The sequence below is a fragment of the Magnolia sinica genome, chromosome 6 (assembly GCF_029962835.1).
Source record: "Magnolia sinica isolate HGM2019 chromosome 6, MsV1, whole genome shotgun sequence".
Classification (NCBI taxonomy): domain Eukaryota; kingdom Viridiplantae; phylum Streptophyta; class Magnoliopsida; order Magnoliales; family Magnoliaceae; genus Magnolia; species Magnolia sinica.
Window position 1 is genome coordinate 85,660,912 of NC_080578.1, and position 19,354 is coordinate 85,680,265.

Consider the following 19,354-nt stretch of genomic DNA (forward strand, 5'->3'; position numbering starts at 1 on the left):
TGTGGGCCATCCTTCCTGATATGAGGGTGAATTTGAGTCAGAATGCAACGGTCAGAATGCTTAAAATCGGCGCGCAAGTGACACGACTCAGATTTCATAAATTCATATTTAATTTCTCACCTTTCTCACACTCTTTACTCCGGACTCAAGCAAATCGTCTTAGGACATCATCTGAACTTAATTTTTGAGGTGATTATCAGGCCCAACAAGGTGATCATAATTGTCTAAGATCATCGCTATCGGATTTTCGACACGCGGTTCAGGTCCGATACAAAGTTTTCAAGTACTCCTGAGAGCAACTGGATTTAGCGTTGAATCCTAGATTTCAGGGTAACATAGCGCTAATGATTCTACAGGTTTTGGATCCTGCAGATCAAATTTAAAGTGATTGGTGCTAATTTCACAAGCAATCGAGTTTAGTGCTAATTAACCCACATATAACTTCTAAAGAATTTGAAGTAGTACTCGGGTCTTTGCACGAAATTTTTCGAGTCATTACACCTCTCCTTGCGTAGGATTGTGATTCAAATTTTGAGTGACAAACTAGCCATGTCCTCTTTGTAGGCCTCCGACGGGAGAATACGTTGTCCTTATATAGGGCATGTTGTCCTTGTGAAGGATGTATTATCTTGTATAGGCATCGCCTTGTATAGGCATATGTTGCCTTGTGTAGGCTCCTAGTTGTGTCCTTGTGTAGGACTCATCGCCTTGTTTAAGTACTTAAGGTAACCTTGTGTAGGTCCCTTAGTTAACCTTATGTACGTTGTGAAGGTTCATGATTAACTTGATTTAAAATAATTGGATAGTGAAATCTGGTACTGTAACGTCTTGAAAAATCCGTATAAAGACCCGAGTACCACCTCAGGTAGAAATTACTAAGGACCGAATTCTGTAGAAATTAGACGAAAATTAATTAAGTACTAAACTAAATTAATCAGTGAATTAGCTTGAACTACTTTTTATACGAACTGCAAGACTCAAAACTATTAGAATCGCTAACCCGACATTACCTAGAAACCCAGGAGCAATCTCAAAACCCAGTTGCTCTCAAGAGCACATTGAAACTCCGTATCGGGCCTGGACTGCATGTCGAAAGTCCGATGACCGCAAAACTATAAGGTTATGACTACCTTATTGGGCTTGACAACCATCATGGGAATCGAGCCCAAATAGTATCCAGAAACGCACAACTTGAGCCTGGAGCGAAGTGTGTGAGAAACGCGAATATCTTTAGAAAATGAACTCAAACTTAAGTGAATTGGGTCGTTCGCTTGCAGGCCAAATTAAGGACTTCAGACCATCAATTTCTGACCAAACTACACCCATGGATCAGAGAAATTTTCCTGCACATGTTAGTATACTTGTGGCCTTGATCGAGTGATGATGACCGTCAAACGGAAACAGGTCCTTCATGATCGATCTACTAATCCGATCAGACCGAAATCCTAACCTGGCTTAGATCCATCGTCAGGGAACTTTCTCCAGATCGTATGTGAGTAATGGACCTCTGGATGAGCTCCGTTGGCCCGAAACAGATGCCTTTTAGCTATAACTCAAGTATACCATGGCCCTGGGGCCATTGACATTACTTCTGGGCCTATTTAACGACCTTAACCCACCCCTCTCTCATTCCATACGAATTTCTCTAACCCTAGGTGAGAGAAGAGAGAAAAGAGGAGAAAAGAGTGAGGAGAAGAGAGAGAGATCAGTAGATAGTTGCTGGGATTCACTCCCACCACTCCACGTACCGAATCATCTCTCCCGTTTCACTACACTGTCGATTCCAACTTCGATTTGGGTAAGATATCCTAACCCTAATCTTGTCGTAGGAATCCAAATAAGGTAAACGACGAAGTAGCTAACCTGTTTCTAGATTTAGGTAGCCGTTATGCTGTAGATGGGGACGTTGTGTACGAACCGAGTTCGTAACAGGTGTACCGACGAAAGGTGCGAACTATAAACATTTAGGTTATGGTTTTCAAGGCTTTCAATATCAGCAATGATTTATGTCTGACTTGATTGCTGCCATACGATCTTAGTTGTGATGTATTCGATAAGTTATACATGTGTGTGAACTATGTGAATATATGACGCATACCATGTGTTTGTAGAAATGTCTGTATGAACTTGCGATTATGATTTGTACTTGCCATGACTTTTAACCTAGAATACATATATGTTGTATGTAAGACAACTCCGTTGCCAAAGGATTTGCCATAATATATGCTATAACTAATTAAAGTCATGTATATAGAAATGTGTAGTCTAAGTGTTTGATGAATTGTACTTACTAAGGGTGTTGAGATAGGATTCTCAACTACCTTAGCTATATGTATAAATTCCTTCATGTAACTTAAATTCAACTATGTGGTTTACGTATGAAATACATATGTATGATGATATGTTCATTATGTGTTTTATAAAATGCTCAAATGATTGTAATATTTGAATCATTTATTCAATACTATTATGACTATCACATGTGATTACCTGTTGCATTCGAGTGTGATTGGGAATATTACGTAGTCCAGGCAATTGGTAACGGTTTTTGATCGAGTGGCTGAACTAGTCTCGCCACAACGGATACGTTCAATGAATCCGAGTCGTACGGTGATTATCGACAGTGATTAGGCCACGAGGAGTGCGTATGCGCTCCATATCGATTAATTTAGCATGCGCTCATACCAATCGAACTTGTCAAATAACCCGATTGACTTACTATATGTTTACCATGTATGGATGCTACTGCTTGAATCTAAGGTACCACTTACCAATATAAAGCCTATTTCAACCTTGATACCACGATCCGCTAAGACTCATGAGCCAGGCATGGTGGTATGGGATACTGTGGTTGAGCTGTCGACCTACACTGGGGTGACGAGCCTCTCCGTAGTGACCAGTGAGTAACCCAAACTCGTGAGCCCAATACGGTGGTATGAGACACTGTATTCGAGCTGTTGGCCTACGATCAACTGACGAGCCTCTCGTAGTGACCTTGAGTATAAAATAGGCATACGCTGATGGTGACGAGCCTCCCCATAGCGACCTCGAGTGTAAACTCTTGAACTTGCCTATCCACTGTTTTCATCAGGGGTGATGCCCTACAACTTGCCTATCGTATGTGATTAACTAGGATTGATGACCCTAGATGGATCCTTATTTGGGTAAATGATATAAACAGAGGTACCTTAGCTTCCTGAATCTGTTGTATGAATGAGTCTAATTAAGAACTTGGTTAACACGACCATGCACCGCATTGCATGTGCTTTGGCGAAGAAGTGCACGTTTAGGGAGTTTGCCATGCGCGATCGTGAGATGATGTCGCTGAGGGAGTGCAGGCGAGGGCATGCATCATTAAAGCATACCATTCTTGCATTAACAAGAGTACTTAAGACATGATTGTTATATTGCTTTATCATTACTGCTTGACTGAATTGATAACATGTTAACTTTTGTCTTATAGTACCGCTGAGTTGATCACTCACTCCCACTCTGGGACGGTGTTTTAAAACACCAACTAGACTCTATTTTAGCTACAGATGATAATACGGCTTATGAGGCGGAGCCAGACTTCTATGACGAGGAGGAGGAGTTCTTCTATGTACAATTATCAGGCGGGTCGATGTAGACCATGTATTGATAGACGGGATTATAGGGATTATATGAATTAGTCAGATATTCACATTTTGACATTTTGGAACAAAAACATATATATATTTAGCTCGGTAACACACTCATACTCTGGAGGTTGTTAATCACATATATACTTTAAATACCTATCTCAGTCTTCCGCTTGCTTAATTTAATTATATATGGAGTATGATATGCTGATTTAGTATAATCTCACTCATGTTTAATGCACTAATATGGACAACGTTTAAACATCATTATCTATGTTACATAAGTGATGCGTTGGATCTCGGGAGTTAAGCTTTGCTCGACCCTCGAAATTCAAGGCGTTATAGGTACACTCTAAGAGAGGGTGCATCTGCCGGGAGTGGAGTAGGCAAGTAGCCAAATCACTATACATGACTGTGTTTGAGATTGCTTTTTGTGCATTAATCTAATTATACTTATTGTCTATGAAATGATTATTATGATGCATGATTTAATGAATGTATAAGTATTAATAGGAATCATATCTCACACACTGTCACATACACTATCCTCATAGGCTTGTTTCTTTACATGAAAAATCTTGCGTAAGCCTATGTTTTTGGACCCTCTATTGGCTTGGAAGCCATAGAGTTACTTTGCCTTACTCATTTTGATTAAAGTTAAGCATTATTTGTTGTTATAAGAAAATAATTTTTGAAAAGTCCTATTCACCCCCCCCCCCCCCCCCTCTAGGATACTTGGACATACTTCCATACTTCTGCTACCGCAATTTCGGAACTCAGTGGTTCAACCGGTTGGCCTTGACACATTCTCTTTAAAAAAAAAAAAACACTTTAAATGTGTAATCAGATGTTACCCTTGATTTTTTTATGGGCCCACCTGGATGTATACAGGAGATCCACTCTAACAATTAAATATGTAATAAAAGGTTACTCTTAGGGACAAAAACTTTGTTGAGATGTGATTTAGGTGGGCCATACCTAAGGAAACGATTGTGGTAGATGTCCACCCTTGATTTTTACTGAGCCTACCTTAATGATTATATGAAATCCACTCCAACCATTAGATTCCAAACCAAAGTTTAAGCCTATGGCCCAAAAATCAAACCCATCCATGATTCATGTGAGTTACACCAAGGGAAACATCGTGGAGGGTGAGCATTGTCTTGTATGTTGTTTCTAGTGATGTAGGCTGCCTGAATCAGGGATGGTGCTCATTTTTGGGCCTTGGACTAAATATGGGGTGACACCTATGGTGGTCAGAGTGGATTTCATATAATATCATGGTGAAGGCCACTCGAGCCACCTACCCCATTCTCACAAGGAACCAAATTTATTAAGAAATCAAGCACAGGGTACTTGAATAATGGTTAATTAAATTAATGGCATAGCTTATTATAAAGCTTTTTGAAATAAGCATCGGAATGTTAATGCTGTATAAATGAGATAGTAATTTGTAAAATTTCCTTAAACATATATTATCTCATTTACATCCATGTCAAAAGTAGCACATGCTTGTATGATCTGAAGCTATCCATCAGATGGACCATGTAAAAGTTATTATGTGACCCAAACCAACAAAAAATTATGGTGACAAATCTTATCATTGGAAATTTCTAGGCCTGTAAAAAATTTGAGGGTTTTCTCAAGATATTATTTAGAAAATTATGTTGAAAATAAAATATTTAGAAATATTTACATAAACTTTTATCTTCATTATAAATTAAGAATAAGTTTAAGACTTGCATATTTAAATCCATTAAGGTTTTACTATTTTTAAGTTAACATCACATTAAAAATATGTTATTTTAAAATATGTCAAAAGGGCCTATTTGGATTGGGGATTAGCATAGTAATATATTAGAAAAGTTTCATTTTATGATTTTGCCCCTATGAAACTCCTGCTTGTTAGGTGAGTTGGTAGAGATAGTGTATGTGTGTGTGAATGATTCAGGATTCAATCCTTGTATGTGTTACCTTAAAAAAAAAATTGTATATTTGTTTCACCGTTTTTCATAATAATGTGACGTAAATAAGTTACTACTATTAGTTTACAATTTTTTTTTTTTAAAAATAACATAATTTGAAAATGAAATGTAAATGTATAAACAACATAATTTGAAAGTTAAATGTAGATAAATAGAAAATTGGTTAAGAAATTTGTAATCACTTTACTTTTATATTATAAAATCATCAACTTTACAATTCTATTTAAATAAAATTAACAATGTAAGCATTGCCATCACTACAGTCAAATACAACTGATGTTATCATACAAGCTAGCAATTTATAATTATTATCCTTTTTTTAGGAGTCATTTGAATGAGAAAATTTATTATTATTATCCTTTTTTTAGGAGTCATTTGAATGAGAACAATTGAGAGAGATTGGGAGTGAATGGAAGTGACTTTTTTGGTGTGTTTGGATGAAAATAAATGAACGAAAATGAAATGAATTTGGGATAAATAGGGTTGCAAATGAAATCCTCTGTGGAGAGACTTGACAGTAAACATAGGCAAATGCCCTTTTGGACTCTCTTGAAGAGTCACACATGTAAACAAATGTGCTGCAATGCATGTGCCCACCGTACATGTGGTATGCTAATGATACTCCAAAACAAGCCACTTATAAGTAGAGGTGGGCACCGAATCAAGTCGGACTGGATTAGGTCCAACTCGATTCGATTCGAATTTTCAAGTAATTGACACGAACTCGATCCGATCCGATGCACGGCTAGCCTGACCTGAACCGAGTCCGACTCAGTCAGGGAAACCAAGCCGAATAGGGTTGGATACGATTTGGAACGGGTTGGGTCTATGGGTCAAACTATGAGGTATGTGTTATATCCCAACCGTCCATCCATTTGGAGAGTTTGTCTTAAGGCTTGAGTCGAAAAATAAGACAGATCTAAAGATCAGTTGGACAACATTGCAAAAAACAGTGGGGGATTGAATGTTTACCATTGAAACCCTTTTGGAGATCACGAAAGTTTCGGATCAATATGAAATTTATTTTTTTCTCTTCATCCATGTATTTTTAACCTTATTAACAGATTAGATGGAAAATAAACGTTATGGTGGGCCCTACGGATTTTTTAACGATGAAAATCATTATCCTCATTGCTATTTTCAGTGTGGTCCATTTGAGCTTTAAACATGATTCTTTTTTTTTCTAATGCTCTAAAATGATCATGAAAAATGGATAAACGGTATGGATATAATAAAAACATCATTGTGGGGCCCATGTAACTTTGATCTCATTTGAGTCGTTCGTACAACTCGAAGCTTGAGGCACATCAGCACTTGTCTTCGCACGGCACATATCTGTACCAGTTGTACAGTTAGTGTCGTGTTTCACACGAAATCAGATTGCGTGTCTGAGTTAGTACAATCTTATCTACTGAGTAAACTCTGTTGGGCCCACCGTGAATGCATGTGGTTTATCCACGATGTCCATTCGTTTTTCCAGATCATTTTAGGGGTTGAACCCAAAATTGCTGCATATCCAAAGCTCAAGTGGACCATACCATAGGAAAAAGTAGAAGTATTGATTTCCACCGCATATCGAATTGGATCGGATCGGTCCGGATCGATTCCAATCCGAACTCAATCCGATATGCAGTCGGATCGGATTGGATTGGTCCGGATTGGCCACTAATCCAAACTCAATCCGATATGCAGTCGGATCTGAGTGGGCCTACTCGATCCGACCCAATCCTGGCCTTCGGTTCGGATCAGATCGGATCAGATTTGTCAGATCGGGTCGAATTCTGCCCAGCTCTACTTATAAGCTACATCACTAAATTCATATCATCATAATGATCCAAACCGTTCATACATTGGCCATTCAAATGGATGGTTAAAAAACATTGATAGGTCACCTGTTGGTAATCCTTACATTTGTCGTGCACATAAGGCTCGAAATTTTTTCATCTTGGCTAAAGTATATATTTGAATGGGCTTATTATAATTATTCTTTCAAATATTATATATGTACGATCATTTAAGATATTAAAGCTTATTTAAAATATTAATTACATGTGTTCCCGTGAATATATTAAAAAATTCAAACGCATTTAAATTCATCTCATTTACTAAGAATCTAAATAGAATATTTTGAATTTCAATGCATTTCATTTACTATCATCCAAACATAATTTGAGTAAGTCATTTGCGGCCCGTTTGGATTGTAAGTTACTTTAGATAAGTAACTTATGCCCCAAGTAGCTTGTCTTGGTTTTTACTTATTATGCAAATAAGTATGTTTGAGCTTCTTCTCTCTTCCCTCTTATCTCTCTATTGATTCTTTCTTGAACAATTTATGAAGTGTAGAAAAGCTAAAAAAAAATTAGTTGAAGTAATTAACTTTAAGTAAAAAAAGTCACTTATAGTTAATCATAAACCAAATTTACTTATCCAAACGAGCCCTCACTCTCAATTCATTTACCTCTAAATCTATTTTACCATTTATCTCCATTTACAAGCTTCCAATTGAGTTACTAAGGACGTATTTGGAGTAACGATTACAACATAAATGTGCTGCAAGGTGTGGTAATAAAAGTAATGATTTTCATTATTAACTAAGTCCAAGGTAGAACAAAATAACTGCCATATGCAATACTAGCCTTACATAGCCACTTGCAACATGCAACATCTAAAGTAATTTCGTTAGTTAGATAAACTTAAATGTAATTCTATCCATATGTGTTATATCCACATCGGCCATGCATTTTGAAAAAACATTTTAAGTCATGTCCTAAAAAATGAGCTTGATCCAACACTTCTATGGGCTCCAAGAAGGTTTCAACGGCAGTTGTTCAATCTCCATGCTAGCTGTGGTGTGGTACTGGTACATGTCTTCTTTGAATCTGCCGCGTGATCGGACCCTTCCGGACCCGGAAAGAACCGAACCCAGTTAACCCGGGTACGGGCACTGCAGGACCCGATTTCTCTCTTTGAAGCTCTTGCGCAGAAACCAGCTAAAACCCAAAACCCCATGCCGCTCGCACACCCTTCTGAAATCTCTCAAACTCCCAAAATATAACATCCAATCTACATCGATTTCAGTATATTTTCATCTTTCCAGAAAACCCAATAAAGGAAAAGAGAAGAAAAGCACTATCTCCTTCAGTAAATGGCGTTGAGGACTGCTTCTTCTTCTTCTTCTACTTCAAGAAATGCTCAAAAGGGTACTGATCTCTTTCCATCTCTTTCTTCTCTTTTCAAAGACCCACTTCAGATTTCCTCTTCCAATTCTAAAACTGCAAAAAATTCAACTACCCATCTTCAGAATCCAACACAATTCGAAGATTTTGTTAAAAACCGGTGCCGGGCGGGACCTGTCAAGCTACCCGATGCAATGGGTCTCTTCGATCAAATGCTTCTCATGCGACCATCACCGTCCATCTGCACATTCAATCTCCTGTTGGGGGCTGTCACCAAAACCAGACAATACTCGTCTGTCCTATCCATGTACAGAAGAATGAATTCGGTTGGTTTCGAACCCGATTTTTACACACTTAATATTTTGCTCAATTGTTGTTGCAATGCGAATTGCGTCCGTTCTGGTTTCGGGGTTTTCGGGGATATTCTCAAGCGGGGCCATGAACCCAATTCGGTTACTTTCACGGCATTGATTAAGGGGCTATGTGTAGAGGATAGGATTGAAGAGGCGACCGGCTTTTTTACGAGAATGGTAGAAGTGGGCTGCCTGCCGAGTGTAGTCACCTACGGCACTCTCATTAATGGGTTATGTCGGGCGGGCCACACGGGCCTCGCTGTCCGATTGCATCATGAAATGATGAAAGGTTGTGGCAAGTGTAAGCCGAATATTGTGACATATAGTATTATCATCGATAATCTCTGTAAAGATGGGTTGGTAGATGAGGCTCTGGAGCTATTCTCAGAAATGGTTGGCAGGAGAATTTCCCCAGATGTTGTTGTTTATAGTTCTATAATTCATGGCCTTTGCAATGTGGGAAGGTGGGAAGACGCCACGAGACTTTTCAAGGAAATGCTGGATAATGGGGTCTCCCCGAATGTGGTAACATTCACTGTGTTGATGGATGCATTATGCAAGGAAGGGAAGACAATGGATGCGTACGGATTGTTAGAAGTTATGATTCGAAGAGGGGAAGAGCCCGATGCCATCACATATAATACGTTGATGGATGGATTTTGTCTGGAGGGTCGGGTTGATGAAGCGGGGAAGATCTTCGAATCTTTGGTCAGTAGGGGATGTGGAGACGATGTTGTTAGCTACAATGTGTTGATTAACGGTTATCGCAGGAGCGGGAGGATGAAGAAGGCTATGGAGCTCTATTGGGAAATGCTTACCAAGGGAGTCCGACCCACGGTGGCTACCTACAATACATTGTTACGTGGGCTTTGCCAGGATGGGCAAGTTCAGGCTGCACACAAACTATTCGATGAGATGCATGACCGTGGACAATGTGCTGATATCCTGACATACACAACAGTGTTGGATGGCCTCTGCAAGAACCAATGCCTTTCTGAGGCAATGGACCTGTTCCGGGCCATTGAGGGTTTGAAACACAAACCTTCTTTGAAGATGTTCAACACCCTCATGGGCGGGATGTGTAAAGCTGGGAAGCTTGAAGCTGCTAGAGAATTGTTTGATGATATTCCTCGTAAAGGTTTGGTGCCTGATGTTGTAACTTACACCATCATGATTAATGGTCTCTGTAAAGAAGGGCAGTTGCATGAGGCAAATGCCTTGGTCTTACAGATGGAAGAAAAAGGATGTGAGCCAAATGTAGTAACATTTAACACACTTTTGCGGGGTTTTTGCCAAAAGAACGAGAAGCATAAGGCAATGGAACTTCTCCGTAGAATGGTTGAGAGAAATCTTGCACCAGACGCATCCACCGCCTCTATAGTAGTAGGTTTGTTATCAAATGATGGATGGTATGATGAGTGTTTTGATTTGCTTCCAAATTTTCTGCCAAAGCAACGAGGGAAAGGTGATGTGTTGAGTATTGAGTCTCTAGTGTCAACTTTTGAGGACCAGTCTTGTGGAATTCTTGTTAAAACTCAGCATACTTCTAAAACAAGCTTTTGACATGAGAGCTTTTTACTGTCTCAATGCAATTTAATTCTTTGCAGTGGCTTTTGGGCTTGGCCATTCTTTGGATATTTCAAGAAACATTTCCTATTTAATATCACGCTGAACAGGATTGTATATCTAATTGTTGTATATATTATGACTCATAAAATCATGCATACTCAATAAATGTTATATCTATTAGGAACATGAGCACATGAATGCTGATGGGAATTTGCATGCTTCTCTTGGATCAGCTTGCATGCGGAGTTTAGTTCTTCAAATTAGATTTCAGTAAGTTTGCTTGACATGGTAACTATGAGAACCAAAAAACTTGCGATATGACTTAGTTTTTATTGGAGATAGATGGGGAAAGAGTGTATCCACAGCTAGGCTTGATTTTAGAACAGCTGACCTGATGCTGAAATCAGCTTTTGAGAAGTGTCTTTTGTGATTGCAACGTGGATGGGAAATTCATGAAGAATAGGGAGCCACAAGGCTCACAACTCATTTTGCAGCAATAATAACCAAGACCCAGCAGCTGAATTTCGATATTTCATGCCAAAAACCTCCACCAGATGTGATTTTTGATTCTCCTTGTTCCAAAATTTTGTCACATGACTTGAAGTGGATCTCTTTGGTTGATCGAGTGGGCCCTAAAGAGCCTTGCTAGAGAACTTACAGAAGTATTCATAACATCTACTGTAGTATTCCTGTTGATTGGTTATTTAGCAATGACAAGGTCAGTGGCATAAATCTCATCATAGAAGGTTTCTTCCATATGATCCAAAGTAGAGCTATGGAATTTCTTCATAGTGCCTTCAATTGATGTTTGTACAATATCGAGTCATGTTCTGTATGAGGGATTACTCGATTAGCGGGCACGGTGATTTGCATCTTGATTTAGTTGTTGGTTTTCCTTTTTTCTAATATGACAACATGTTGTTTTATCGACAAACAATACTGGGCATTTCTTTTACTAGCCAATGGCAAGCAATTATGTCAATCCAGACTCCAAAATGTGGGCACTGTTGTGGGTGGAGGATATTCTGTAATCACACTGATCTGATGATCTTAGACATGTAATTTTGGCCGCTGAATGTCTAGGATCATTGGCTATGTGTGAATTCTGGGATATGCACTATCCACAATAGGCTCATAGATTGAACTGTCCGGAATCCGGATTGATGCACACATCTGTCCTGTGATGGTGAATGAGTCATTACCATTTAAGAAATTATAGAAGCCCTGTCATATAGCCTTTATCTATAAATCCTCTCATATGCTTTCATAAATGTAACTAGGTTAATATTTAGACATTCATCTAAGAGACTGCTATATGGTGCACACTCTTCTTGGGTTGGGTATGAAGTACTCAATAATGATCTGGATTTTGACCATACAAAGTACTGAGAGTTGTTGGGAGCTTTCTCAGCCCTCCGATTACATGAGAAACACTATACATACCATGCATTTAATCCGACACCCACTTCAACTATTATTCATTGGTACCATACACTATACATACCATATATTCATTGGTATCGATTCCCTAGTGGGGGTGGCTAACAGTGAAGTGTGAACTGACAGTGGGTGTACTAACAAGCTAACCAAAAAAAAAAAAAAAGAAAAGAAAAGAAAAGAAAAGAAAAAAGAAGGCTTTCTATAGCTTGATGTTTTATTCTACTTGTTGATATTTCACTCCTGTATTCCACTTGCTTATATTATGATTCGAGCAGGAGCCCAGAAAATTATAGTTCCACTATTGAGTTCTCCTTTCTTGAATTCTATCTTTAAAAATAATTAAAAGAAGAGAAGGACGCAACCATCAATCCATGCATGCTAGTCAGTGTGGTTGTTTTGTGACTTGTGAGACTAGATTCCCTACCCTTTCATGCAACGGTTGTGATAGATATTGTCACTAGTTTCTATAAGGATACAATGCCTTCTGATTTCATTACCTTAGTAAGATCGTGCCTTTTGGTTTCTTTACCCCTATAAGACTAATGCTGGAGTTTGTTGTCCATGGCAATGTTGTCAAGCTGCATATACAGTTCCGTGCGATTGCATATGCCTGTGCGCATATGTGATTGCACATTTGCATATGTGGCCACACACACACACACACACGCACACGCGCGCGCACACACACACACACACACACATATATATATTGAAAAAAAAATAAGGGAAAAAATTGTAAAAAATGTAGAAAAATATAAGAACTTAGGAGAAACTTTCCTAAGTGAATAGATAACTAATATATTAATTTGACACATATAAAATTAATTTGTGACTTGTTAGAAAAATGAATAAAGTACATCAAAGTCAACATTCACCAATATAGTTAAGTAACAAAACAATCAATAAGCTATTTATTGTAAAAATACAATTTTGAAGTTACATCTTAATATTTATTATTTATACACTATAACACTAACACTACTTATAAGTTTCAAGTCACAACTCAGTTACACTAAGTTACACTACAATAAGTTATAACTTAGTTACACTAACACTAAGTTACATTCAACAATATACTTACACAACTTACAGTTACAAGTTACACTACTTACTAAAGTTCGATTTTTTGCAAAAAAATAAAAAAAATCAGCCAACCACAAATTCCTGAACCATAAAGGGAACCACCCTGTAAAGTAAAGAGCCTCTCCTAAAGGACCGGACCCAAATCGCTGGAGCTGAGGAATTTCAGAGGAACAAAAAGATGTTTACCCCGTTAATTAAGGAAAGAGTTACAGGGAGAGATGTAGTCAAATAAAGAAACTCTAGAGTGAAGTGGGCTGTGGTAATATCCATTTGTAAAGCTGAATTCCCTCTTCTTTCTTACTCTCTTATCCTGAAACTTTCATTAGCACCAAGCTGATAAAGGGCACTGCAATATGCCTTTAAATGCACTATTGAGTCTCCTGTGCCATCATATTTTGAAAGATCTGGCGAGATCTTTCTATATCGACATATCAGTTGAAAAAATCATAGGCAAATTCTTGCCGGTCAGAATGTGGAGAAGAACCAAAACAGAATGCTTCCGCCTACTCAAAACTCAGAGGGGGTGCCGCCTACTACTCAAATTCCGGTTTTTGCAACAGTTGGAACAAGATCGAAAGCGCTACTTCTGCATGAAAGTGGTCAGGTTGCTTAGGTCCGGAACAGATAGGAGTGGCTGCTCAAAATCTGTCCATTTTTTTTGCAAAAATTAAAATAAAAAATAAAATAATAAAATAACGTGCCAACAGTTAGCAGATATGTGATCGCCTACATCGCATATCCTCACACATTTGGCATATGTGATTGCATATGCACTGTGATTGCATATGCACTACGATCGCATATGCGATATGCATATGGGAATTCGCATATGTGAATATGTGGTCGCATTTAACAACATTGGTCCATGGCATGATATTTGATGAACTTTCCTGTTGAATTCCTTTAATTGGCAACAATTTAGAGAGTTGGTCAACAGCGAGTAGGCGGAGAGCTGGTTGCGGTTGGGGTGACACATGTTTAGGTAGTAGGTGCAGGCATAGGGGAGATGGGTGATGCCTCCCTGAGCCTGCAGGTGGCAGGAGAGTCAGACTCTATGCCATAAGGGAGCATACATGTGCCCTCGTAGAAGCTAGGTTCGGTGGAGAAGGGGTGTTGGTTCTGGATACGTGTTAGGTAGACTCAGAGGCTTGGGAAGAGACGGTGGTTCGATCGAAGGCGTCGCTGCCATGTAGAGAAGGGGGTAATAATTTCGAAGGCAGGGAGGAGGCTATGTGCGACATGTGGGCATGACAACCGGAAGCTGAGAAGACAGATGGAGATGGGCCATTGGATTCACCAACACGTGGGAGGGGAGGGGCCTGAGGAGGTTCCCTTGCTCTCGTGCTGTTTCCAGAGTTTCTGATGGAGGGGGTTTACCTGCACGCCTGCTTAGATCCACGTGTGGGAGGCCTCAACTTCTCTTACACTTTGAAGGGGAGCATTCAAGCCTTTATTGGGGAATGCTACAACATCTAATAGGGAGCTTGATGGGGACATCTCGCGCATACGTGCACGCACGTACGTATGCACGGAGTAGGAGGGCACCACCATCGATTTGTCTTGATGACGACGTCCAAAGAGGGCCTCCTACCTAGAAGGCGAAGTTTGGTTCAAAAGATTGGGCCCGATAATCGAGAAAAGCCCATCATAGGATCTCATGATCGTGACCCACTCGTCGGATTGATTTCATATTTTAGGTTTTGCTTATTGTTATTATTTAGAACATCGTGAATGCTTTAGATTTCTTTGTTTGGTTTTTATTTTAGCTTACTTCATCGCCAAGTAATAGGTTGCGCACATGGTGCGAGTTTTGGGGTATAGGATTTTCCCTATAAATAGGCACCCCTTGTAGTTTTTTTGATTCATTGAAGTTAATAAAAAATTTCTTACTTTATTTTTCTGTTCTCTTCGTGAGTTGTGGAAGAATTCAAAAGTGGGTGCGAAGCCCTCCCTTTTCGAAGGGCTAACTACCGTGGTGCGAAGCCACATCGATCCCGATTCACCCCCATCCTCCATCATCTTTTTTTCCATCTTCCCCAACCATCCGTACTTCGAATTCGTCCTTTTGTTGCATCAGATTTCTTCATTACAGCAGGTTTCCAGATTTCGGCCCGCAGGCGAGCTGAAACTTCGGCGGAGCACCACGCACAAACCGTACATTGGATTGAGCTGAGATTTGGGGGTTTTGGAGACCATCCCTGGCCGACCAGGGCCAAGGTGGCCTTTTTCTGAATAGTGGGCCCCACACATGTGTGGCCGGGATCACACGCAGGTCCGTCTGGCCATTGTTGCTGTCCACACGCGGGATCGTCTTTTGGCTCAGGTTTTTATCCTCTTTTATCCTCTCATAGCCGTTTTTCATGAATCCTAGCCCTAGATTACGTTTTCCCTAAGTTATTTGCCAATTTTCTTACCCTAGGGTTCCCCGAATTGGAATTTTTGAATCCCTTGGATTAGAGACTGATTACTATGCATGCGTGGATGATTATTTCTTATCTTTGAGTATTGTTTGGTTCATAATTTTTATTGATCCAGCCCTATCATGTGTAGGCCTGGACCCGCATAGATTCCCCTTAATTGAATGTTTGGGCTTTCATGTGGGATATGGAATTTGTGTAATTGTTTTTGAACTAACGTGATCTTAAGCCTGAAATCTCGCATATCATATTTAATTTTCATGTCCTGCATCAGAGCTGAATGATATGCGGGCTACCGATCAAATGCTAATGGTAGTAGATGATGGTGGCTTCTCCATGTCAATGAAGATCATCAACAATGATAGTGCTTTGGCAATTGAGCTGAATTGTCAAGATACCTCTATGATAGAGGAGATGCTGGTTGTAGAAGTAAAAGAAGATAGAATAATAGTGGTGGCATACCATGAGGCGGTTCTATTAAAGGAAAGGGAGGCCCTTTTGCAGCCATGTGTTTGAGAGATGAAGAGTTAATTATCAGGGAAGCTACCACAATTGCAATGAAGAGGTCCAAGCTGGAAAGGACGGTGAACATGCTCTTATAAAAGAAGAAATTGGGTGGACCAAGGGCATGATTGGACGGGTAGCTAAGTAGGTGGGTCTCTCCATTGGAGCATGCGTTGGGGATGTTTTCATCTTGTTTTAATTTGTCAAGGGCAGAGGAACGCAGAAACAACAGGAAAGTTAGCAACCGAAATTGAAGAGATCGCCCAAGGGTTGGAGGGAGCTGTTAAGCCTAGAGTGCTTGATTAATTACAATGTAGACGGCAAGGTCAGTGGCAGGAAGATAAGAAAGGGGGTGAGATCAATTATCCAATGGAAGTGTTGATTTGGAATGTTAGGGGGCTGCAGAGTAAGCTAAAAAAATCTCAGATCAAGGATCCATGCCGAAGAGTGAAAGCTAAGGTGTATCAATACAGGAAACTAAATTATAGTCTCTTGATCAAACCACTATGTACTCGATTCAGGGGGTAAAAAAATGAGTGGTTTTTTTCTAAATGCGATCGGGTCGTTGGGGGTATTGTGGTGGCTTGGAGCATAGATGTATGGGTAAAAGAGGAATGGTGGTGCGGTCTGTTCTCAGTCTTAGTGGCTTTGAGGGAGGTTGCTTCAGGTTTTAGGTGGTTATTCACTACTATTTATGGTCCACATCAGCCCGACCAGAGAGCGCAATTGTGAGAGGACCTGAATACCATTAAAGAAAGATGGAGGTTTCCATGGTGTGTCGGGGGAGATTTTAATGTGATTCAGTTTTTTCATGAAAAGACGAATGATAGCTGCATCGCGCGAAGTATCAAGGATTTTCCTAAGTGGATCCTCCCAAATGAAATTGTGGATTGACCAATAGGCGGTGCCAAGTTTACATGAACGAATGGGTAGGACAAAGCTATCTTGTTGCACCTCAACAGGTTCCTGGTTTTCTTCAGAATGGCTTGAGAAATTCTTATTTTCAGCAGTGAGGTCTCCCTAGGCCTATCTCCAATAATCACCCAATTGTGTTGGAGGCGGAAGAAGAGTCCCATACCATTTAGGTCTGAGCTCATGTGGTTGGAAGTCGAAGGCTTCGGGAGCTTGGTGGAAGAATGGTGGGGATCTTTTGTATTGAAGGCTACATCGGGTTTAGATGGAGTCAGAAGCTCAAGATGTTAAAAGAAAAGCTAAAAAATGGTAACAAGAAGTTTCGGGGTTCAAGAAGCCGAGTTAGATAATATTCTCACTCTAGATGTGGAGGGCTCTAGATGTGAAGGAGGGGGATGAGTCGTCAGCCACTGAGAAAGAGAAGTGTACTAAGCTCTCTTTTGAGCATTTGATTTTCCTTAAAGAAGAGGAAATCAGTGGAGACAACACTCAAGAGCAATCTGGTTAAAGGAAGGTGACAAAAATATGTGGTTCTTACATAATATAGCTAGCGCTAGGGTGAGAAACAGCAAGATTGACAGTTTATCAGTGGACAACAAAGGCATTGGGCTGAAAGCTCAAGTCAGTGATGCAGTTATGAATTACTATAGGAACATGTTATCTTGTGAAAATTGGAAGTGACCATGGTTGACTAACTTGGGTTTTAGCCAATTGTTGAATGATTGGGTGGATTCCCTTGAAAAGCTGATTTTCGAGGAAGAGATCAAAGTAGTGATGGATTCTCTTGGCAGAGATAAGGCACTGGGTCTATATAGTTATCCCTTGGCTTTCTTTCAGGTATTTTGAAATGTGGTCAAGGGTGATGTGGTGAATTTTATTGTTGAATTCTTTGAGAGGAGCCAATTATCAAAAGAGCTTGGGGCTTTTTTTTTTTTTTTTTTTTATTACAATCGTTCTAAAGGTCGAAGGGGTGGAAAGTTTGAAAGATTTTAGGCTTATCGATCTGATGCAGGACCAAGGCATGAACTGAGTAACATGTGAGATCAAATAGCCGAATTAAGATATTTAACACTAAAAAAAAAATATAAACATCACTATAATCATCACAAATATCATGAAAATCAAAAGAAAACCATGTATAATCCTAGCCTAAGCTACCAACATCTTAAGATTCTTAACACAATATCATTAAATAAAAAAGAAACTAAGATCTAATGGATGTAGGGACTGTAAACAAACCAAAACAATGAAGACTTTGGAAAGAATGAATCTCCTTTGCTTTTCTGTATTTGAGAGAATTCTGAAGGGTTGAATTTATAGAGTTCTACAACGACTATACAAGGTAAAATGATAAATACAAAATCTCCTATTTATACATTATCTATCTATAGAATCAGCTATACAAGGCAAGGCATGTGGCCTGTCCAGTGTTCGAGTTGTCGGTATCGCTACAAGTTTCGCTGGCCAGAGATAAAGATATAATATCGTTATCGCCGATAATATCGCCGATAACCGGAAAAGCAGGGAAAAAGGAGGGAAAATGGGAAAAATGGTAGAATTTTTCAGTGAAACTTCAGGACATGCCTAAATACACATATTTACATATTCAGGAATGAAATTTTTGCAAAAAGAATGCATTAAATTAGAAGTTTCCATTTAATGTGGGCCAAAAAGTATGCGTTGTCGTAAGAAATCACTCAAATAGTAACCAAAATTAGTTTATATAATATACAAATGCAAGCTTATAACAATTAAGACATGAAAAAGTAAATGAATTGAAAAAAATACACATTTATGGCCATGTTTCATCCCCACATGGAGTGACGAGGTGGCTCGTAATCATTGTCTGGATCCCGTGGCAGTTGAGAGTAGTATTGGTGCTCAACATATTGGCCGTACTGTTCCCATGTCATCCTCTGCTCGTACTAATTGAGAAACTCTCTTATGTACCTCTGATATTTATATATATCAAAATTAGCTTATATAATATTGGCAGTATTGTTCCCATGTTTCTAGGTTTCGCTAAACCCACAAGCTTGCATAAGACAGATCATGAACATCGCCCCCACTTGTGCCAGCTTGGCACATAGGTGCGAGATCCAATTCATCAATCAGGGTGGAAGCACTATGAAGATATAATGGCCCAATAATTAGGTGGGCTACTTGATCAGAATGGCTACAGCTATCAAGACAAATGCATGGCTTAAAGAAATTGGCTGAAAATTTCCAAGCCATCCACCTGTTTCTAACTTCACGGACCACCTGATTAGTGGTATAGCCTGAATTTTATACGAG

At 39.4% G+C, this 19,354-nt stretch overlaps 1 protein-coding gene across 2 annotated transcripts; it reads left to right on the plus strand.

Annotated features, from left to right (window-relative positions):
* The first annotated feature begins 8,476 nt into the window (after positions 1–8,476).
* Positions 8,477–10,752, plus strand: LOC131248985 (putative pentatricopeptide repeat-containing protein At1g12700, mitochondrial). Of its 2 annotated transcripts, XM_058249521.1 has the most exons (2): positions 8,477–8,805; positions 8,907–10,752. In XM_058249521.1, exons 1-2 carry the CDS (start codon positions 8,794–8,796, stop codon positions 10,695–10,697), a joined length of 1,803 nt encoding a protein of 600 aa, XP_058105504.1. In that variant the 5' UTR covers positions 8,477–8,793; the 3' UTR covers positions 10,698–10,752. The 2 variants fall into 2 exon arrangements, with proteins under 2 accessions (XP_058105504.1, XP_058105503.1); XM_058249520.1 differs by having other exon boundaries at positions 8,477–10,752.
* The last annotated feature ends 8,602 nt before the right edge of the window (positions 10,753–19,354 follow it).